A 24,531-nucleotide genomic window follows, 5' to 3' on the forward strand; every position below is an offset into this window, starting at 1 on the left:
TCAATTCTCTCTCCTCTGCACTAATCTGTTCCTGAGATTTATGGATTCTTTTGGGGGGGGGGTTGTTTTGTGAACCATTTTGTTTAACCAGATCTATTTGTGTGAGCACTGAATTGGAACTATGGAGACTGATGGAGTCTCCAGTGGGTGTACAATGGATGGCAATTACTCCACCTCTCCTTGAATCTACCAGTAGCAAACAGTTCAGCAGTGAAGGGTAGGATTCCCTAAGCCTCTTCTCCATCCATGCCAGATTGTTGACAGACTCATTCTTGTGCAGAACCACTACAGGAAGGCATCTGCTGCTGCCAAGTTCATGATTCTCATGACTGGGTCTTGCACAGGAAATGGCATTTCCAAGCCCTTCTCCCTATCTTCTATTACATTCTTTCTGCCCCCTCTTCACCAATGATACCTGAGGCTTAGATGAGATGCTATAAATGTCTTGTTCAAGGCTGAGCACTCATCTGTCACTCATTCTCAACACCCTTTGCAGCCATGGGTCTCTGTATTCAGTGCTGTTCACTAGAAAGAAAGACCTCTCTGATTAAGGCTGAGAGTATCATTTATCTAAAGATATAAACAAAAATATTTCAAAGGCAGTTTGATGCTGTGTCAATTTAATTTAATGTCAATATTCAGTCTTCCCCACAAGGTCTATAACCTCCCCTGCTGTGGGTTAGTTTTCACTTGGTTTACAGTAGCAGATATGAATTTCTTCCTGTAGCATGGGCTTTAAATTCAATCAGAGAACAATTGATTACCTGATGACCGTAATGCCACTATTGCACAATGAGTGAATTTTGTGTGGCACAGTGGTTTAACAATTTGTAGTTGGATAAGACTGTTGATGACATTTCTGTGTCAGAAGCCTTAATAGGACCTTCCAAGACTATGAAAACTGACTGTTAAGGAAGAAGATTCCATCTCACATCAAGCTTGATTTCTCCTTATCATATAACTAAGGTGTGTGGGATTTTCATTAATAAGATATTATCATCTAGTTCTGATGGGCAACCAAGAAGAATAACAAGACCATATATTGTTTGGGGGAGGGCTCTTGGACATCACTAACCAAAAGGTTATAAGGAGGTATTCCACTCTTAGCAGTGAGATTTTCTTGTTTAACAACGCAGTTTCTAAGAGCAGCTTTTTCTGTCCCACATGGCTACATTTAACTGCTTATAGTGAAATGGAGAGCAAAGAGATAATTTAAAAATAGAACTTATAATTAAAAGGGAAACAGAGCAGAACGATTTAGAAAATTCTCAGTCCAGTCATGTGGCAGAGACTGAAAGAACAATTTCAAAAGCAGAAATCGAGAGTACAATAGAGCAACTGTTTGACAGAGAGATTAATATGAAAGGACAGAAGGGATCAACAACATAAAGGCAAAAAACATATGTGGCATTTCAGAGATCTTTAAGTCTGACCCTCTCATTGCAGATCTAAATCTTTACAGGACAGAATTGGTTTGACAGACAGCTCAGGGATACATTCTCAGGCCCATTGCCTAAGACTGTCTCAAGTGTTTGCAGCCCAAATTGCACTGCAACACTCTTCAGTCACTGTAGATGGCAGACAAGCAGGCTTAGTCGTAGCTCAACCTTCTGCTCTCAAAGTACAAGCAGTACTTAGCAATGTCCATCCATAATTCTGCAGGTGCAGAGAATACAATGGAGACATGGAGGCCTCTGTCTAGATTTCAAAGCACACTTCAGACAACCTGGCAAACTCGACAGAGACATGTTACACACTCGCAGCTGTATCAGACAGTCCCTAATGGATAAGAATTGAACATAAATGTGGGGTTAGAGCTGCTATAAAGATTTCCCATTTGGGCAAATGCTTAAGGAAGCTGAAGTAAGACTGCCACTGATATCAGAGAAGTATGGAGCTACCAGGGTACAACTCCAATCTGGAAGAGCTAGAGTGAGGGGGTGGAGTATGCCAAGGACTCAGTGTCTACTCTCTAACCAGTGTGTCTAGGAAGTAGTACATGAAGTCCAAGTTAATATATTCTGGAGTTTTAAGACTGAGTGTGGTTTTCCTGTTAAGATTGAGACATGTGTCAGGCCTACAAACTACTTTCTTTTTAGCTATTTTTCCCCCTTGGGTAACTTACCTACCATAAACATCTACTTTGTTGTCTTTATTCATGGCTTTCGAGAATAACAGTATGAACTACACTTTTCTTATCTTTAAAAAAATTTATTGAGAATTTCATACATCCATATAAGGTGTTTTGATCAAATCCATACCCACGTCCTCACCCTCAACTCCTCCCATATCTCCCCATCACTTTTTCCTGACAACTTTTTTATGGGGCTTTTTGCTACTCTTAGCAACACACTTTGTTCCAAAGGCCAAAAATGTCAAAAGTATTTGGGAACTCTTATCTAATCCCTAAAAGATTCTAGGGATACCTCTTCAGATGGGGGAATGTTAGAGTGAACTACACTTTTATAACTTTCCTTTTATATGCTTATTTCCTTTTATAAGCTTATTTTTTTGTCATCCAAGCTCTTCTAGGACTGAAGTGGAATACCTGTCTTTCATTGTATGGCTCTAAATTGCAGGAAAAATAGAGATTCTCAGCTTCTCTGTTTACATGAAGGGTTCTTTTTTATTCATATCTGATTTCCTTTTGCTGCCAAATGTGTTCTCATCAAAGCCTATATCCAAAAGAAAGATTATAAAATATTAAACAGTTGTTTATATCAAAACCTATAATGTAGTTGATGACAACCTGGTTATTATGCCCCCCTATAGTCCTTGTCTACACCAGCGTTCTCAGACTTGTCCAAAATCATGCTAGTCATGTAATGAGTAGTGGCATGGAAAACTAAATCGGCTTGTCATCATCCTCTTTCTACATTTGGCCTTAATCAAACACCTTAGAGGTGACGCCATCCTCTGTCCAACGAAGCAATCTACAAGATGAATTTAATTTAAAAATCTATAGTGACCTATGGAAAATGAATCATGAAACATGGCTTTCCTGTAAAGCTATTGCTCTCAACTCATCCACAGGCCTTCCTGGAGTGTTAACTATGTAACCTTCACAGAGGGCTACAATCCCAAACACCAATCACAGTATATCAGCTTCCTGCCTTGGCATCTTTTAGCATTTACCTTCATCTGTAATATCCAGGCATTCCAGGGCACACATTCTTTTTAGATTTTATGACTTCCATCACTCATCCATTATAGCTAAAATTTTGCAAAGATAAAATGTATGGACTATGAAGTAACACATTCCAACAATCTGGATTTGAGAAAACTGCCTTTCACTGTTTCCTGCAACTAAACTTCTGAAGTTATAAACTCAAAATCTATGGACTTAGATATACATTTCTCCTCTTAAATTACCACCTATCTTTGAAAAATCAATGGGCCTCATCTAATGAGAAATAAAGAATGGTTTTGTGGTCTTCCAAAATTTAAATAATGCTATATAATGTTTGGTAGATATGAAGATGAATTTAGAAGAGTAATTAATAAACAACAAAAACTGCAATATCTACTTAAGAAATGTTTATATATTCAGTGCTATAATTTTGAGGTTTGCTTTTTGATCTTTGTATTACTGGTCTTTTTATGGTTACAGGTGTTATAGTGTATTAGTTAGGGGTACAAGCCTTTTGGCCAGTCTGCCTGGGTTCAAATTCTGACTACTTTATTCCCTAGGTATGTGAACTTGTTCAAGGGACTTATATTTTCTTTAGCTGAGTTTTCTCAGGTATAAAATGAGAACAATTATTATATCTATAGCACAGAACAATACTGAAGATTAAATGAGATTCTCCAGAATGAGCTTGGCATACAGAAACTATTCAATAGATGGTAACTATTAGCATTAAATTTATTCTTGTTACTTGGATGTTGGCCATTGTTACATACATTATTGATTTGTTTTAAACTCTCCTTACTAAATTATTTTATCTGCGTGCACATTGAGGGGCATGTGTGTGCATGTGCTTGTCTGAATAATGGTGCCTGTGCACATGTCTGCACATGTAAGGAAGTCAGAGGTTGGTGTTCGTTGTGTTCCTCTATCATTCCTCACCTTGTTTTTGGAGACAGGATCTTTCAGTGAACCAACTCAAGGAGGCTGGCTGGCCACTGCGCTCCAAGAGTCATTGTTTCTGTCCCTCCAGACCTGGGCTTATAGGCACATACTGCCATGTCCAGCTTTTCACATGGGGGCTGGTGTTCTAAATCCAGGTCCTCATGCTTGCACTGCAAGTGCTTCATTCACTGAACTACTTCTCCAGCCCTACATTACTGACTTTTATATATCAATATTGTTCTTTTTTAATCAAGTGACTTGTATGATATCAAACTGCTATGCCTTGAATATGCAGTCTGTTCTCTCAAAGTCCATATTTTAGAGGATTGGCCCCCTAAGGTGGCATTTATTGAGGAGTGCTGTGGACCTTTAGGTGATGGGACTTAATGGGAGATCCTTGCATGATCAGACATATGCCTTCAAAAGAATTATGATATCACAGCCAGTCTTTTCTGGCTCTCTTACTCCAACATGGACTCGTGGCATTGCCATTTGCCACCTTCTTCAGAGGCCAAAGAAACTGGCCTCCTAATCTTGAGTTTGGAGCTCCAAACTGTGATCTAAATCTCTTCTTTCTCTAAGTGAATTACCTCAGTTATACTTTGTAGTAACATGAAGCTGAATGATGCAATCTTTGAATAAGTTTTATTCACTGTAGTCATTTAATCTAAATTATTAATGTAAATTGTTATATAGCATAGCCTTAAAATTGACTAACGTGATCCAGTAAATGTAATTCTGATGGTTCCACTTTTATCATCCTGGGGAACAGATTGTTTTCCATCTGATTCCAATGTCTGTCTCCAAAGTAACTCATATATCACCACTACTAGCTAACTAACCTTTTAAGTAGGCAAAGCAGAAGAATGGTAATGGATGTGATCATATGAGGGTGTTCTTCATTTCTGTGTAATACAGAAAACTGAAATTCCATTTCTAATACTTTCTTAGACTGCTGTAAAAAGATGGACATTGATTTTCTCTGACACGTTAGAATGGAGGGTAGGGACATAGCAGGTGGAAAACAAGGATTGCAACTTCACTAAATCAAAGCACAAGACAGGAGATTCATTTCCAACATGATGCTATCAGGTTAGCTCTGGGAGGAAGTACCCATTAGAGAGGCTGAATCTGTGAACAGATGGTATTGTGGATATGAATGAAGTACGTAATGCAAAGGGTGTCCCTATTAATTGTAAATGGGTGGTTTAAATTTCAGAAAGCTAAGGTAAGTTCTGCCAACAGTATCTAGCTAAGTCTGAAAAATAGGGTCCAAAACTTTTTCAATTAGGAGATTGTGTTGAGGGGTGATATTAAAGAAAATTAATGTATCATTTTGGCCAGTTGTGAACAATAGCCTTGTAAAAGCTTCAGCCAATCTCAAAAGTGGGGAGACTGCCGCATCACCTATCACTCTGTGTTATCCTTTGTCTATAGAATTTAGCTCAAAATGTGATGAAGGTGATTTTATTTCTCTCTGTTCACTACATTGCAAGGATGAGCTCTTAACTGAGCAATTCTATCATATGCTTATTAATCTAGAAGGATCCTAGTATATAATACTTAGCTTTCAACAAGGATTCCTTGGGAGAAACGCAGGAACAAATTCAGTCAGGTAGAAATGCAAAGCCACAGAGAGAGGCAGGCAATGTAACTTCTTTAGTGCTCATGTCGTAAGCACACAGAGTTCTCAAATTCAATCAAGTGTACTGATGCACCAGGTTTCTTATAGATAATATAAACCAAATCTAATTCATTAACCTGATGATTGCCTTGTTTCTTCTTCCACTATCCTTGCCAACTTTTTTATTTCATTTTTAAGCATGGTTTTTAATGGGAAGCCTAAGATCATTCGGCATGATTTTAGAGTTCAAAGAGAAGGCAAATTTTTGAGAAGAAAAAATAAAATTGATTTTTTCACCTGACCTCTATCTGCACAAAAGCAGTGGCCATAGGACATTTCAAAAGAAAACATTAAAGTCTGATAGTCATACAAATTTAAAGTGAACACCTGTAAAGGGTTTATTTTACTTGTCAGTTAACAAGAGAATTTGTAAAGCAGGAATCTGAAAATTATGGCAAGTAAACCAAACCCTGGCTATCACCTGTTTTTGTAAATAAAATTCTATTGGAACATAGCCACATCCACTCATTTGGCTTTTTTTTTGCTACAATGGCAGAGTTATATGGTTCCAAAATGCTAAAATATATGTACTCTGACCATGTACAAAAACATAATTTGTTTTAGAAGATCTGTAGTGCTGAAATAAATTTGAAGATGTATGCAAAAGGTCAATTATCTGTAAAATTATCTGCATCCCACCATATAAGAAATATTTGCATTATAATGTATAAAGCAGTAAATTTTATTCATTTTTATTTATACATATGTATCTGCTTCTATATGTGTAGCATGTGCATACAGGTGCCTGAGAAGGCCAGAAGAGGGCATCAGATCCCCTAGGACCAGAGAAACAGGTGGTTGTGATACAACAGGTCAGTGCAGGGAAGTGAGCCCAGGTCATCTATGAGAGCAGCAACTGCTCTTAACAGCTGATCCATCTCTTCAACCCCTAGAGCAGTAATTTTTTTAATTACCAAAAGCGTGAATAATTCAGAAAATATAGTAGACAGGACTTTCATCTTTCTGCTTTGTACAGTGCAAGTTTTTCTCAATTTCTGTTGACAACTGCTAAGAAAACTTTATATACAGAGCCACTACTAGTAGCAGAATTTACTGTATCTGAAAATGAAGAGAAAGTGTACTGTGCAGTGAGCTGTAAGTCCTTGGAAAGAAAGACCTACACTTATACTTAAGAACCCCAAAGTCCACTTATGGAAATTTATAACTTTCAGACAAGTCCAAGTTGTTCTTTCTGGGTTCTATCAGTTAAGATGCAAATAACCTCTATCAGAGACAGCTCCAGATATGTTTACCAACAATTAATAACAAGAGATTAGCTAATTACTCATCTATAAGGATATAAAGGTCCTCGACCTCCATGAAAATATTAATCAACTTGAATTAACAAAATCTGTACAGAGATAGTAAAAAATATATTAACAGAGGGGATGGAGAGATGGCTCAGCAGTTAAGGGAACTGACTGCTCTTGCAGAGGACCTGCATGGCAGCTCCGAGCTGTCCTTAACTCCAGTTACAGGGGAATCCAAATCCCTCTTCTGACCTCTGCAGCATTGCACAACACGGGCACACTCACATACATACAGGCAATACACTCATATGCATAAAATAAAAATAATAAATAAAAATATATTAACAGAGTTGCCTTATGTATGTAAGCATACCATGTCTGTACAGTGCCCACAGAGGACAGTAATGCAAAGCCCCAACCATTTGTGATTTGGAACGGAAGAGACTAACGTTGGTGTTTTGCATGCATACTACCTCAAGCCTCAACTGTTCTGAAAACTAGAGTTGGACAGACTCTTAGAGTGTATTACTGTACCCAACTGTGGAGGACTGGAGGGTCATGTAGAGACTGATATCATCCATTATTTGGTTTCAACAACTATTGGCTGAAGATTCTTAGGTCTCTAGTTTCGGTCCTGGCCCATCCTTCATAATTCATGCTGCAGTTATACAATGTTGTGCAGCTTTTCTTATTAGGACTTCAAGTTCAATGTGACCCAAACAGAACTTTAAGAGATCTAAACCTAAAAAGAAGAAATAAAATAAAATAAATTATTTTTTATGGGAGGCAGAGGCAGGCAGATCTCTGTGAGTTCAAGGCCAGCCTGATCTACATAGTGAGTTCCAGGACAGGTGGGGCTACAGGGAGACCCTGTCTCAAAAAAGACAAAAAAAAAAGTCCTAAACATACTTTTCTCCTGTGTTCACTATCTGTTCTTGTTTTGTTTCTGTTGTTGTGATAATACCTTGACAAAAAGCAACTTAAGGGATAAAGAGTATAATTGGCTTGCAATTCCAGATTTACAGTCCATTACTGCAGAGAAGTCAAGGTGGCAGGAACCTGAAGCACTTATCTACATCGCATCCACAGTCAAGAATAGAGAGAAAGAAAGCATGCACGCTTATGAATGCTCAGTTTGCTCTTTGCTTTTATAAAGTTTATGATCCTCTGCCTAGGAAATGGTGCCCTCAACAGTAGGTGGATGATCATCCCACATCAATTGTAATCCCCTATGGACATGCCCACAAACCAACCTAATCTAAAGGATTTCTCAGTGAAACTCTCTTCCCAGATGCTTCTAGATTGTGTCAAGTTGATAATTAAAATAGTTACACTATCTTAATTAGTAACCCCACCATTCAACTAGACAAACTAGACACACAACATCCTTGGTCAGTTCTTTTTCTTCTTGTGTATCTCTTAAATCAATATCCAGCTTAAGAACACCCTCACCATCTCCTTGCCTGGACACATAATATCTGTTTACTAGTTTTATACATTCATTCATGTGATGGGAGATGATTTTCTGTTCTCTACCCAACTCCGTGTTCCACAGTGCCTCATTGGTAGTTTGAAGTTTTCAAATGAGTTTATGCGGAATTGAAAGTTTCTGCATAGCAAAGTAAACCATTACCAGAAAGGAAAGACAGCTTAAAAACTGGAACAAAATCTTTGTGAGCTCTTCTTCAGGAGATTAATATCTAGAATACATAAAGGACTCAAAAAGACAAGAAAATAATCAATCATCTAATGAATAAATGAGTAAATGAACTGAACAGACAGTTTTCCAAATAAGTACAAAAGGCCAATAAACGTATGAAGAAAACTGTTCCGCTTCTTTAGTCACCAGGTATATGCAAATCAAAACTACTTTGAGATGCTGGGTGTAGTGATGCACATGTCTAATTCCAGAACTCAGGAGACTGACACAAGAGGATCATGTGTTCAAGGTCAGCCTGGGCTACAGAGTGAATGTCTCAAAAAACAAAAAGGAGGAGGATTAGGAGTAGATCTGAGAGGAGCTAAGAGAATGGGGGGTAATAGGATCAAAATACATTGCATACATGTGTGAAATTATCAATAAATTGAGAAAAAATGTATTTTTAAAAAGAATCATACAAAAGCAACAAAAAAAACATACCTTAAGGTTCCATCTTAGACTTTATAATGTCTGTCATCAACAAAGAACAATAAACACTAGCAAATGAACTCTTATATACTGCTATTAAGAATGTAAATTAGGTCAACTACTATGGAAATCAGTGTGAAATTTCCTCAAATAACTAAAAATAGAACTACTATTTGGCCTATCTATACCACTACTGGGTATACACACAAAAGAATCAAAGTATACCACATAGTTACCAGAACACTTATGTTTACTAAAATACTATTCACAATAGCCATGATATGGAACCAGCCTAAATGTACATCAACAGATGGATAGGCAAATAACTATGCAACAGAGTTTGTTCAGTCATAGCAAATGAAATTAGGTCTTTTCCAAGAATGTGAATGCAATGGGAGACTGTGTTAAGTGAAACAAGTGAGACACATAAAGATAGTATGAGATATTTACTCTGACATAAGGAATATTAGTTAGAAAAAAACTTATGTAAACATAGACAGGTGACTATTTGGGAAGAGGCCTAGGACTGTGGAACAGAAAGAGATAAAGACAGGGTTAAAGGAGAGTATAGTCAAAGTACATTATATGCATGCATAAAATTGCCACAATGAAACAAATTATTTCATACAGTTCATTTAAATTTTATCCAAAGGAGCTATGTAGGAGTTGCAGAAATCTAGGATCTAAGTACCAGAGACTCCATATCAAAACAACAAAATTGTGTAAAATTTCAGACAGGAGCTGAGCAAAGTTTTGGAGGGCTCAGCATAGTTCTCTATAGAGCTAGTGTGCTCTTGTGCTACTTACAGTCTTGATATATCTTCCTTCCCAACAAAATATGGGAAGAAATGCCCCCAGAAAATGAACCTACATCATTCCAAGGTGTAGAAGTTGATGTGGTAAGCAAGGGAATTAATGTCTTAATTTTAGAATAGGGTATTTCATTCCTTTGTCTGTTGATGCCTGCCTGTGTGTCTAGGGCTGTACTCCCCGCTTTGGGGCAACAAGAGTAGACTAGAACAGCTTCACCTTCAGGACAGTGTTCTCCACCTTATTGAAGAGTGTCTCAGTTTCTTTTCTGTTATGGTTATGAAATACCATGACAACCAACTTAAGGTTTACCTTAGTTCATAGTTCAAGGTACAGTCCATCACATTGGGGTAAGTCAAAAAGCAGCAGGAGCCTGAGGTGAGTGATCACATCATGTCCTCAGCCAGAAAAGTGTAATGAATGCATGCTAGTGCTCAGCTTGCTTTGTCTACTCATATAGTCCAGAATCCCAGCCAGAGACTCACACCACCCATGGAAGCAGGTCTCCCCACATCAACCATAATCATAGTGAGAATGGCTTCTGAGCCACAACCGTTGAGGAGCTATGGACAGTTGATGGCTTCTGGAGGAGGGAGAGTCAGGTTACTTTAAATGGTGTGGCTCCTAATAAGTCAACCACACTTCAGTGGATGGCCCCACACACATAACACAAATTGGAATTGAAGGATTATTAAATTTTTAAAAAAGAGAAGAGAACATGAAAATTTGGGGGGCTAATGGAGGTGAGGTGGATCTGGGAGAAGTTGGGTGAAAATGATCAAAATACATTAGATGAATTTCTCAAAAAATTAATAAAAATATTTTTAGAAAAGCACAAGCATGCCCAGAGGCCTATGCCCCTGGTGATTGTAGATTCTTTCAAGCTGACAAGTAACACTAACCATCACAAGGAAGTAAAGAAGAATACTGTGAGATAATTCAAAAACAATGTAAAACAGCATTAAAATAGTAGCTATGTTGGATGTAAGCTAGCACCTACAATATTTGAGGGGCCAGTCAGAGATAGTTGCAAATTTAGCAGCAGAAGCTATCAAAGAAAGTAGAATTTGCCATGGCCTTTGCCAAACAAAGAAATGGGGCAAGAACATTTCACACTGGGGACCCTACAAAAGAACGCAGTGAATGAGTTGAGTGCTCAACCTTTGAGTGACAGCACTGACTAGAGAAGAAAAGGTGCTCTGAGGGGAAGACATGGTCACTGTAGAGCTTCTCTCTTTGAGAAGTTTTCTTCTCTGGTCTCAAGTAATCAGAAAGCCAATGAGGAAATCAGAAAATTCCTTTTTAAACAATGGAATAAAACAGCTGCTGAACACATTTCATATTCAAGTCATGGACAGTATCCTATCAGTTCCACAACACAAGCAGGGCTAAGCAATAATTTCAGGGACTTCGTGAGTCTTGGACAGTCCTAGCAGCAGTGACGTAGAAGAAAAGAAATGGAAAGAACAAAAACACAAAGAGCAAGGAAGGGATGAGAAAGCACAGGTTGAACAGCATGGTAGAAAGCAGACAGTATGTCTACTCTAACCCAGAGAAGCCTGCCCAACAGGTTATCACCCCTTCCACCTCCTTCTGACCCTTTCAGGTGGTGACAAAGATTAAAGAATGCCGCTATCTCTAGAAAAGACAGCTTTACACATTTAAGCTCTTTTCTTCCGGGGCAGACTGTGACAAATTGCTCACTTTCCATCTCTTCCCACTCTAGACTTTATGCCGATTGTGTCTATGTTCATTTCCAGGCCCACTCAGACCTATTTCTTCCTTAGCCTGTAGGCTCATGCTAATTTCTGAGATTATTCTTTCCTGTGTCCAATTTACTTTATGAGCTGAATTGTTCACGTCCCTCTGTTTTGTTTATAGCTGCTCCATCTCTCAGTGTTTTACAGCACTTACTGTTTTCTCCACTGTAGCAAATGATGACCCATAACTTTCAGCTATTCTGAGGCCAACACAGCCATTCAGTGAAGGTACAATCACTCAGTGAAGGAAGCAGAGTTCTTGTCATCTCTTCCTCCTCAATTTTCCTCCCACTCCCACCTTTCTGGTCACTTCCTTGCTTAGGAATCCCTTATACAAGGTGAGAGAGAAGAAAAAATGATGGAAAACAGTAACTCATGCTTTTGTAAGGTTGCCAGTAACTATAGATTGTTACTATTATCATTGTTTTACAGAATAAAAAGGAACTATTGATTAAAATAATGTTTTTCTATTTTGTGAGAGTCCCGTTGTCCTTGTTCCTCCTTTCTTCAGTTAAAGTATTTGGAACTGTATTTTTTCCCCTTTAATATCAATATTTTCTCATCTGCTTGAATGCTATCATGCTTTGAATACTCAGATATCCCTTCAGTAAACATTCCCATGATTGCCCCACTCTTTCTTCATCTTCCAGTTCTGCCTTTTAGACAGGATCTCCTATAACTCAAGCTGTCCTTGATCCTGGTATGTAGCCAACAATGTCCCTCAACTCCCGGTGCTCCTTCCTCCACCTTCTGGGTTCTGGGATTACAGGTGTTCACCCCCATGTCCAGTTTATGTGGATCTGAGAATTGAACCCAAAGCTTTGCGCGTGCTAGGCAAACATTTCACCAAGTCCCTCTACTTTTTTATTGGACTGAAAACAGACTAAGTCCCCAAAGATACGTTTTCGAGTCAGAAGATGCCTTTTAATTCCTTGATCACATGCTGTGCACGTCCCTGAGTGTGCCCCTGAATACAGAAAGAGCTCTGTACCTTTTATCTATAGCTGCTATTTCCACCAAACATTGTTCCCCAGACACAGCAGTTTTAACAAACATTCTATTTTGCCATTAGCAACTCCAAACCTAGAAGTCCTCGTTTACAAGATTACTTCTCCTGACAATATCAAATTCTCTCTAACTTCCAAAGACCTAGACGTTTAATGAAACTGTCTGCCCATTAGTCCCCTAAAGTCCTGTGTATAGACAAAGTTAAAGTTACCATTTGTGAGAGTCTTCTCTTTAGCCATTATGACTTTATTTAGCTGCATGGTCTTTGAAGTGATTGCCTGTCTTTAGCCTTTCAAGTCAATATTCTGGCAGTCCCAACAGCTCAGTTGGAAATGAGCACACTCTGCCCTGTACTGTTAACAATTTTGCGTAGACATGATCTATATAACAGCTCCAGAATCTCAGGAACAACATCCTTTACTTTTCTGTTTCCCTTAGTCTAGCATAAATAGAACTGGTCATATTGTGATAATGTAATTTTAAGAGCCAAACTCTACAGTCACATTATCCATGTTTGAATTTTGGCTCTAATACTGAAAGCTATATAATTTTGGGTATGTTTATTAGCCTCTCTCAGCTTCTTGACATGAAACGAATATCTGCCAACTAGGGTTGTTCTGAATGTTAAATGAGTAAATATGTGTAAAATTCTTAGAGAAGTAACTAGAACATAAGCTGTTCTGGTAAGAAGTCACAAGGGAATGGAAGCTTCAGTTCCTGAATTACCAATGGATGCCTCTATGTTTCTTCATTCTCCTAAAGTTAACTCTGCCCCCTCTGTTTCTCATTTCTTGTATGTAGGTTCCCACTCTAATGATGGACACCCAGTTCTCTGAGTTCACACCAGACATCACTCCCATCATGTTGGCTGCACACACCAACAACTATGAAATCATCAAATTGCTTGTTCAAAAACGAGTCACTATCCCACGGCCCCACCAAATCCGCTGCAACTGTGTGGAGTGTGTGTCAAGTTCAGAAGTAGATAGCCTGCGTCACTCCCGCTCCCGACTGAACATCTACAAGGCTCTAGCAAGCCCCTCACTCATTGCCTTATCAAGTGAGGACCCTATCCTCACTGCCTTCCGTCTGGGCTGGGAGCTGAAAGAGCTAAGCAAGGTGGAAAATGAGTTCAAAGCTGAGTATGAGGAGCTCTCCCAGCAGTGTAAGCTCTTTGCCAAGGACCTGCTAGACCAAGCTCGGAGCTCCCGGGAACTGGAGATCATCCTCAACCATCGAGATGACCACAGTGAAGAACTTGACCCACAGAAATACCATGACCTGGCCAAGCTGAAGGTGGCAATAAAATATCACCAGAAAGAGGTAAGCTGAGATCATCTGTATTTCAGGAAAGCTTAAAGTGTCCAGTGGCCACAGCAGGAAAGCCACACAGTCAATATTTTTTTTTCTACCATATATACTTCAAACAAATGCGTGCTTGGATAGGCTCCACATACAGGCCCATTCATCCATGATGAAGATAGCCTTTCTTTTATGGCCAAAAAAGTAGTCAAGTCACCTGATTCTTTAAAAGGAAAGTGTTTACTTGTTTACCAAATAGTTACTGAGGACTGTTCTTGGAATACAGAGGACAAGCACTGGATCTGCTCACATGGAGCACAAGTAACAAAGTAAATGATCATTTTAATGAACATGTAATTGAAAACTGAGATAAAAGCTTTGAGATTACAGTTTTCTGTGAGAACACACAGGGAAGTATCTTAGCCTAACTACTAGGATAAAGGAGGCAGTGATCATGGAAAGTTAGTGTGCAGATACTGACAACTCTTGATGCACTGAGTCCCTGGCAGCCCCTTATCAGGAGGACAAGATATGCATTGGGAAGACAGAGTCATACTCCAGGACTGTAATTTTAATTCTGGTTGCAATTTTGCAGAAGGCTGGAGGAACATCTGCTATGCTGTAACTTCCAAATTGTTAGGGTTCACTTCTTTGAGGGAAGCCAGCACAAGGAGATAATGGAAGAGACTCTGCTTTACAACTAGGCCAGATTTACACTCCAACCAATATTGTTTTATGCCATCTCACTAAAAAGAATTAGAAGCCCCCTAACAAGTCAAGATTAGCTCTTTAAGTAGGCAACACAGGACTGTAAAAAGATCAGGGGCTGTAAAGCCAGAGCACCTAAGGACCAGTTCTAATCCTACTAGCTTTGTGGCCAGATAAACGTCAAGTAAATTATCAGGGCATTGGTCTTTTTATTAACAAAATGGAAAAGAGAGTAGTTTCTCCACTTCAAGGGCTATTGGGGAAAATAAATGAGAAAAGCTTAGTGTTCAATGCATGGCACAGGATGTGCTTTGATATTCATGTTCATTTCTCTTCTATGTTTTCTGGAGTCAAACTCAAGCAGGTGGAACTGTGATGTGCCTGCTCGTCGAAGCATCAGGCTCTAGACCCAGGCTCTAATGAAATCACCTTGTATATTCTCAAATTTAAAAACTGCTATGTCCTTGAAATAAGGCAAAACAAGCAAGGGGACAATGTTGAAGGGGTGAAAAATGACAAGTGAGCAACGTGGAGACTGAAAGAGCTGTACTGGAGAAGGAGATAAATGGCAAAACAAATAAATAGAGCAAGGCTTTAAGTTATTTAACTAAACATGGAATTTGTTTTTTAAAATATTTTATTTACTATTTTTATTTTATCTGTATGAGTATACTGCCTCCATGTGTGTAAGTGCACCTGTGTCATGGTACATCATGTGCATGCAATGCCTACAGAGATCAGAAGAGGTGTTAGATCCCCTGGAATTTTATTTATTATTTTTATTTTATCTGTATGAGTATACTGCCTGCCTGGGTGTAAGTGCACCCATGTTGTGCAATGCCCATGGAATCAGAAGAGGGCGTTGGATTCCCCTGGAACTGGAGTTAAGGATGGTTGTTAGTCACCATGTGGATATACTCAGTGCTCTTAACCACTGAGCCCTCTCTCCAGCCCCTATAAACCTGGAATTTCTTAATGTTTCTTTTCTCTTCTGAAAAGTGAAGATAATAACAGTGCACTTACATATCACAAGAAATATAAAAAATTAAATGAAGCAGGTATTTACGCATGACATAACAGTAAGCATTCAATAAATATTAGCAGCCATTGTTTTTATTTTCATTCTTATGCATGGAGGAGCTGTGGTATATGCTCTGATTCTGTGTATTAAAAATTATAGTGTGTAGATGTAGCTGAGATCCATCCCTCACTCCTCCCTCCCTCTCATGGATCTCATGTTGAGGTAAATGTAGTTTCAGTGTGTCTAGTAGTCTAGTATGGTGTCTAATATATTTTCCACACTTTGCTATATATACTACATATTTCTATTGATTATGTGTATTACGGTCTCAGTGGTTTTTTTTCCACTTTCCATAAACTACGACAATATTGTGAGAAAAAAAATCAGAGGTATTTATTTGAACATTGCTTCTAAGTAGCAGAATGGTCAATGGGAACAAAAATTTTTAAAAAATAGATATTGCAGAATATGACTAAATCTTGCATTCCTTGCCTCATTTTATATGAAATGAACTTCACAATTTTAGGCTTTCATCCCATCACCCCCATACCCTTACAATTGGCAAAGCATTTCTTTTCAAAAAATTTTCTACAATATTTCACCAATTTTGGATTGTTAGGTCATTTCCAAACTCTTTTATGACTTGATCCCTTCTGCTCCTAGAGTCTTCTGTTGCCAGTATTTGTTATCGCTTTATTTGAAAAACCACTCATAATTGTCTTTTACTCTACAGGGGGGTCTTTGGTCTATGAGCCTTAACTTCAACATTAATTGCCCTCCAACCCGCATTTACTTTACCTTCTCATCTGGTTTTCTTTGTCTTAGTCCTTTTCTGCCCTGAAAGTTTGTCACATGTTACTTATTTAGTAATTTTTCTTATTGCTATCACAGAGTATCTTTGTTAGGATTTGCTCATACAACATATTTCTCAGCTATTATTATACCAAAAATGTACCAAGGAGTTGTATTTGATTTTGCTTTCTTAATTATGTCACATATTCCAATGTTGTTTATTACAGCTATTGTCAATGTGCATTATAGCTATTGTTTATTATAGCTATTGTCAATGTGCATCAAAGAGGAAGAGTCAATATTTTTACCTGTGAAAAACATGCATTATATAATATTTACTGAATGAATAATTTCTACATTTATGTTTCAGTGGAATTTGGTAGATTTATTCTGTGCAATGACCTCTGGATAGGAATGAGATGAGTAAGCAAAAAAGAAAAATTGGAAAAACTCTCAGCCAGGCAGGATGGTACCTTCTTATAATCCCAATTCCAACATTTTCTTGCTATGTCCCCATTTCTCATTTTGGGGAATGTTTACTCAGTGCCTTTGTATTTAAGTGTGTAACGTTTTTTCAGTTTACATGGGCTCACAGTTAAAAGATGACTCTCAGTCTCAGAGCAAACTCTGGATGCTAGGAATTTGACCAATGTTAGAACTATTAAGACTTCAGGAACTTGTAGTTGAGATAAATGCATTTGCATTATGAAATGTGTATGAGGCCTATAGAGGCCAGAAACAGAATGTTATAGATTTAGTATGCGAAATGTTCTCCCCCAGGATTGTGTTTTGAGTGCTTTGTCGTCAGACTGTGGTATTTTGAAGGTTGTAGAGCCTTTAGGTCCTGAGTGGTAGAAGTAGATCACTAGGGGCTGGCCTTACAAGGTTATACCCACCCCTCATCCTGGCCACAGGCAATGCTTCCTGGCCCCCAGCCATGTGAACACTCATCACCAGTGACAGAGCTGCTGTTCTCACCATGTCTTCTTCATCATGATGGACTGCAACCCACTGAAACCATGAATGAAAATAAACCATTACTCCATCAAGTTGTTCTGTCAGGTATTTTGCCACAGCAAAAGAAAAGTGACTAGTACACAAACCCTCTCAGGGACAAATCTTAGCCTTAAATGGAATATAATTAATTATTCCTTGAAAGGTTTTTGCACTAGTATTTTTCCTCACGATTATTCTTATTAGGATTCAAAATGGGCTCCTTAAAAGAATTTAATTTGAGGGAAAATACACTCCAAAGAAATAAAAGCCATTTCTATATTTTAATTCTGACATAAAATAGTAGAATAAGGAATTTTGTCTCTTAGAAAACAGGTATAAAACTATTGGATTATCAATACATGTCAATTCAATCTTCAACTATTTTCATACCAACACTACTCAGATATTTTTAAAATGTCATTATTTAATGTTCTCTGTCCTACTGTCAGATATACCAAAGTCCTTAAAAATAATATTCCATCTGTTCCTTTTTACCATTAAAAGAATGAAAAGTATTATCATCTTAATTTTACAAATAATAAAGGACTATGTTCACAGACTTGTTGGAGATCATCTGAGAAGCCAGAAGTAAAAAGTCAGACTCTTGGTACCACATTATCATTGATTACACTCCAAAACCTTCTGTCAAATTGAGTCCTTTTATGACAGTTTGGTAGCCTTTATATTTTTCACTAGATAATTAAAGATGACTACAAGTTCTTTGGTTTGTAAATTAAACTTTATTAGTTAAAACTTCTAAAAAAAGATTTGTTTGGAACAATAGTTATTCAGGGTCATAAGCAATTACAACCTAATAAGTGGAAGTAATCATCACATGAACACAGTAGGTGTGGAGTACAGGAGCTCACACACTTCAGCTAAAGCATTTAAGAATGAAGACTTGTGCTACCTACTTTGGTGCCATCTACCAGCTGATCTTTCCTGGTTTTAACATGTTTAAGCTTGTCTCCGAATGTAGATTCTCTCTTCCTCTCAATTTCATTATGCCATACAAAATATGGCTTTGACATTGATCTCAAGAAAATGCAGAAAGGGGCTGCTTTGGATAATGGACCAGCCACTCACTCCACTCCTCTGCAGGAGATTCCAGGTCTCAGTCAGAGGTATCCAGTCAGCAGACGAAGTTAGTATTTCTCCTTCTAATTCAACTGTGCACCTACTTAACCTATGTCAACTACCAACTATTGATATTTTTATCAATATCTCAGGGTTGGCTAATTTGCATAATGTACAAATAAAGATTGGCTAATAAACTTGCTTAGGATATAACTATCTCAAGTAACTGTATAACTCTTAAAAATTTATTAATGTTATCTCTACTGAAAACACCTTTTCCACTAGCTCTTGTTCCTAAGTATTTTCTTATGACCTACACTTATTTCTTGCCTCTATTAACTCTATTCCTAATCTTGTTCCATATACAAAGTATGCTTGATCCAAAAGTCTATGTCTTAAAGGAGGGTTACATCTTAACAATTCTTAACAATTCTTATACACATATAATGATGCAATCAAAGCAAACGCTGAAATATGTGTTTAGTCCTAAGGTGTTATTTTATGTCCATCTTTCCAGGTGACACATGTAAACAAGAGGCAAGCAGATCCATGTATTATGAGGTTGCAGCATCTTCTTGTTTTAACACCTAAGGATTACACTATTAATTGTTACTCGGTCTTGTTCAAGGCTTTGTTTATTTTCTTGTCCTGATTAAGTTGATATGTTTGCTTATGTTCTCTAAAACACTAACAGTTTTAACAAGTTTATACTAATGTACTGTGAAATTTTTTTAAAGCCCATATTCTAAGGTTCTACTTGGACTGATACCCACCCCTCAGTAACTAATGCATTTCAGAGCATCAGGCTTGTCTTTTGTCATCTAAATTGCTCACTAAATAGAATTTATAGCAGACTGGTGGACTGTGTTAGGATCAGTTTCCTAATTTTAGGGGGGTATTTATACTTTGTGTTTTATGTTGAAAGAAAATTATAACCCAATTTCCTAAAGTCCAAATTCCCTGTGGGCAGTATATATTTTACCTAACTGCTTCTATCCCCTTAATGAAAATATATGTCTTCTAACTTTATACAGTCTTTTTTGTTATTACTATTATCACTATAATTATTATTGGTAAATGCTGTTAAATGTAAGACGAAGTCTAAATGTTTCACTAAATAGATTTCCTTACTTATGTGCCATCACTATTCTTTGTTAACTTTTCCTACAGATGTGGAAGAATAAACAGTTTCTTCTTGCTCTCTCTACTCTATTTAGATTAATTAGACCCAGTCCCTTCCCAATGCATCAATTATTTGCAACTTTGCATATCTTTCATATTAGGAAAGTAAGATCCAGTTTGTATATTAAAGTTATTGTAGAAATACTCTTCCAATATGCTTCATGGCATGGTATGTAATTAACTACAGTAGTTGCACTATGACATAATTTCCGCTTTTTTTTCTGTTGCTGTTTTTGTCATGTTTCTGAAACCATCTGTATTGAATGTCATTTTAATCTTTTTAACTATAATATGCTTTAGAGCTGTACATAAAATGGCATTATCTGGTTTCCATCAGTGTAGATTACCTTCTGCACGTTACTTCTTCTCCACAACATGCATATACATTTTCCAACGGTCTGTCCTAATGTCTTTATCAAGTTGTTGCTCATGTCATGAGATACAAAGGCCATTTTCTAGAAAGGAAGGTCACAGTGTCTGTCCATAGATGTATCTGATACATAGCTCAACTTCCAAATAGAATTAAAAGGATTGTAGAATGTAAGTTGGTATTTGGTTGCTCCCTGTTTTGGTGTGGGAGTGCTTCAACTACTGAGTGTCCCCCTTATGACTTGTATAGCATCATTGTATCTCTATACCAGTGCACATCTTGTTTATATTAATCATTGCTCTTACATTTCAGTAACAAAGGGTTGTTACATTCCTGCTATAGTGAGCTTTCAATTTGTCTTAAATTCATTTATTCCTGAAAAGATATACATTACCCACTCCTCTTGTGGACCATCATCTCCAGGTTGATGTCGTGTTTGACTTTCCATTGATAAAGTCTTTGTCTTGTTTTGTCTCTCCATCCTAGTACTTCACTGTTGGTTTCTTAGTATAACATCCAGTTTGTAATGAAGAAGTAATATTGCAAAACAGTTGCAGTATGTGTCAACTTTTGTAGAAACAGTCTTTCATTGGAAAATCGTGGCCCTAGCTTTCTCAAAGTTTTTGCCACAGCAATTCTAGAAAACTTTTCTATAGTTTTATTAGCTGCTAGATGTTGTGATTTTAGAATTATTTCTCTTTCTCTGCTATAGCAACCTCTCTATTTAAGATGTGATGTTCCAACTTTATCCCGGTCATATGAAAATGCATTATATGACCATACTGTGGAATACTGTCCTTTTTTAGTTTCCCCTTATCACAGAACAGTGACATTGGGTCTCAAGATATGGTAGAATTCGTCAGTTCTTTATTGGATTCTTAAGTAGATTCTTTGCTTTTATTTGGTCTTATCATCACTATATCACTAAAGTCAGTTTTGAAAATGAAAACAAAGAAAATAAATGGTTTTGCCAGAAGAAAATCAAATCTTATCTATTCTAAAAGTTTTTAATAATGACAATATGCAGAACTAGGAGAAAACTCTTATTGATAAAGTTTAGAAACTAAAACAGGATTCACTTAAAATTAAAAATAAGATTATTGGCCTTTCTCACTTTCTGACTCATCCTGTATGGCAGGTGGTATACCTTCATTTGCGTCATTTGCATCTATCATAGCTTCATCCATATCAACAACTAGGTCGTCATCTTCTTTTACTGAAAGTATTGACTCTAAATCAGAGAATTCAGCAAGATCTGGTAGGGAATCTTCATCAGAAGGAGATGCACATGCTCCTCCCTCTTCTGCACTACCATTTTGTTGTGCAGAAAGAGCTTGTTGTTCCTGTGAAAGAAACTGCAAAAGCTCTTCAGCTACTCTTATTAACTGGGACATGCAATCAATAAGTCCAGACACTAGTGTAGGGACTGAAACAGACTCCATGACTCAACCTTCTTCTCAATAGATAAAATACTATAGCAAATGGAAACTTGATGGCAATGAATCTTGTGGAGCTGGCGATGGTCCTTTTGTTAACTTGGTTGAGAAATGAGGATGTCGATATGAATATGATGATGATCAATTATAGAATGAGTCTAGTAGAGCTACAGAACTTTAGATGATGTTGGTTAACCTCCCACACCAAAAAATAAAATAAAATAACAAAACTTCTGTACAACTAGTAGACTATTATAATCACCACCAGGTTGTCACAGCCAGGAAAAACAGCAAAGCAGATCTAATAATGGAAAAGACAAATATAAAGATTAGTATCCTTGAGATGAGATTTGTCCATATAGTTAAAGGAGATCTCAGATACTGCCCTTCTCTTTTTGACAGTCTTATGAAGATCTACTGCATCTCTTTCCTCAGGATCTCTCAGGATATATATATATATATATTACTTGGATATTTCAGAGTAAAGTGAAACCTTGTAGAAGAAAACTCAGGATATATATATATATATATATTACTTGGATATTTCAGAGTAAAGTGAATACAAGTAGTCTGCATCTGTCTCCTGAATATCTCTACTGGGAAAGGAATCATCCACTCCAAGTCTTAAACTCTGATTCTATTAGCATCTTTGCCTCATCGTCACCTCTACCTGGAGCTGCTAAGTGCTTTTATGTTTGTAATTATCAATTCATTAAAGCTTCCAATTGTCCTACATCCTGGGGACAGATGTTATTGCAAAATAAATTGCAAAATCTCTTCATTTATTCCTATTAATGAGGTTATACAATCAATAAGTCCACCAACTATTAGAGGAACTGACACAAAATCCATGCCTCAACAGTCCTTTTAATAGATTAAATATTATTTAAGGACTGCAGCAAATGGACTCTTCATGAAAATGGATCATATAAAAGTTGACAATGGTTCTTTCATTGGTTTAGATGAGAAATGAGGATGTTGATTTGATTGTGCTAGTGAGACATTACAGAATGAAAGTAGTCGGATTACAAAACTTTTTGAGGGTGTTTGGGAAATACATGGTAGGTGAAAGCCTCACATTCTCTGTCTTTGGCCAAGTTCTATACAGTTACCATGATTTCATAAATATCTCAATAACAATTAATATAAAATAAGGGCACTACTCACAAGAACAACAATCTGTATGAATATCACACATATTATACTTAATGAAAGAAACTAGACATGAAAATACATATTGTATGATTCTATTCCATACAATTCTAGAAAAATCATGATAATATATGGTGGAAAGCTAGAATAATGGTTGTGTCTTGGGGAGTGGGAAGTGATTAGGGGGAGCATAAGGGAATTATCTAGGGTGATGAGAATGGTTATAGTTTAGGTGGGACTTTAGGTTATATAAGAATATACAATTGCTAAAGCTCATTGATTGGTAGTCTTAAAATTTGTGTTTTTCACTTTATGTCACTCTCCCCCTTAAGTAAGCAAACATAATTTGTGCCTGAAAAGTATATATTAAATGGCATGGCATGCCCATAATATTGTAATAAATCCTCAAATTTATGGAAAGAAGACATATTAAACATAAAGCACTGAAAAATCAATTTTACCTGTTAGCATACTTAATCCTCACAATAAATTAAGTATATGAAGTTATGGGTGGAAAATTTGAGAATCAGAGGGATTAAGTAATTTACATATGGTCACATGGTGGGGAAAGATGCAAAGCTAGAAGTCACCCCAGAACTAACTTAAGACCTTTGTCAAAGGGTGTACATCCAGGTACCTATAGTAGCACATTTGTATAGTAGGTTCAAAGCTGACATCTCATTCCAATCAGGAATAGAACTGAGAATGTTCCTTGCACTTGCTACCCTTACAAACTGTTGAATATGACTAATGCAAAAGGGTGATAAATCTACTACAAGTTTTCCATCATTTGTGTCAGGGAAGTTCATAGATAGGTACATTTGCTGCCCTTCCTCTGATCTACCGAATTAGCCTAAATTCTCATAAACTACTTACCTGTGATAGAGCCAAGTTGAATGAGAGACAGTCAGGGCTATGACTATAAAATGGTTTCTGGGGTTCTGCCTTCAAATAATCGGCTGTGAATGCTCCTGCTACAACAAGAAAACATCACACATACAGAGAGAGGAGAGAGAGAGAGAGAGAGAGAGAGAGAGAGAGAGAGGGAGGGAGAGAGGGAGGGACAATAGGTTTAAGGATATCAGGAAAGTGTGTAGACAAAGACAAAATTCACTAAAATTTCAGGAAGCAAGAAGCTCTGCCAAATATTAACTGATAGTAGCAGGCATTTTCCTTTCTGTGGTATTTGCTAACTCTTAGCATAAGTTTAAACATGAAGCTTGGAACTAGCCAGAGGGACTCTACTAAGGACAGGGAAATGTCAGCACTGGTAGTTGCAGAGCAGTAGCATAATGGATTAGAAACTTGATATATGCAGGGCTACATTTTCTTACCTGAAATTAGTTGAGTTCTAGGCTAGCACCTAGTCAGGAAAGGCAGAGTGATGCCTTTCACTGGTTCCAGGTATTTCAGAGCCAAATTCTCACTACGGAGATGACTACTTCTGTAAGCACTCTGCTGGACTCCTCCTCAAAAAGCTACCTAGAATTTGAAGTTAAAGGAACATAGGGGAGGCTAGTGAGTCAATAAGATCAAAACTGCTTTTGAAGACACTTTGTGCAAAATTATTCTAAAATTTGTAAGCATATATAAAAGCCCAAGCCTCTTAAAGAACAATATTAAAGGATAACATGTTCTCTCTCATATGTGGAATCTAAAATTATCATATTGTAATACAGAATAGATATTCTAGAAGCTGAGAATGGTAACAGGGAAGGATGATAAAGGGAGGTTGGAACATGGGTACCAAAAAAAGGAGGAATGTATTCTCCTTTTCTATAGC

General features: G+C 37.3%; 2 protein-coding genes across 2 annotated transcripts in view; one reads left to right on the forward strand and one right to left on the reverse strand.

The window, feature by feature from the left end:
* Trpc5 (transient receptor potential cation channel subfamily C member 5) overlaps positions 1–24,531 on the forward strand; it is a 284,600-nt gene that overhangs the window by 162,643 nt on the left and 97,426 nt on the right. Inside the window, exon 3 of the mRNA XM_008841576.2 lies at positions 13,514–14,035. Within this exon, the coding sequence (XP_008839798.1) occupies positions 13,514–14,035 (522 nt within the window). The remainder of the gene's footprint in view (positions 1–13,513; positions 14,036–24,531) is intronic.
* Trpc5os (TRPC5 opposite strand) lies at positions 21,258–21,602 on the reverse strand. Its single transcript, XM_008841577.1, has one exon. It carries the CDS (start codon positions 21,600–21,602, stop codon positions 21,258–21,260), a length of 345 nt encoding a protein of 114 aa, XP_008839799.1.

The sequence above is a fragment of the Nannospalax galili genome, unplaced genomic scaffold (genome assembly GCF_000622305.1).
Source record: "Nannospalax galili isolate Female #2095 unplaced genomic scaffold, S.galili_v1.0 scaffold641, whole genome shotgun sequence".
NCBI classification, from domain to species: Eukaryota; Metazoa; Chordata; class Mammalia; order Rodentia; family Spalacidae; genus Nannospalax; species Nannospalax galili.

Bases quoted from the DNA above. Each gene is read 5' to 3' on its own strand.
- Trpc5os (XM_008841577.1), bottom strand. From the start codon at position 21,602: ATGGAGTCTGTTTCAGTCCCTACACTAGTGTCTGGACTTATTGATTGC.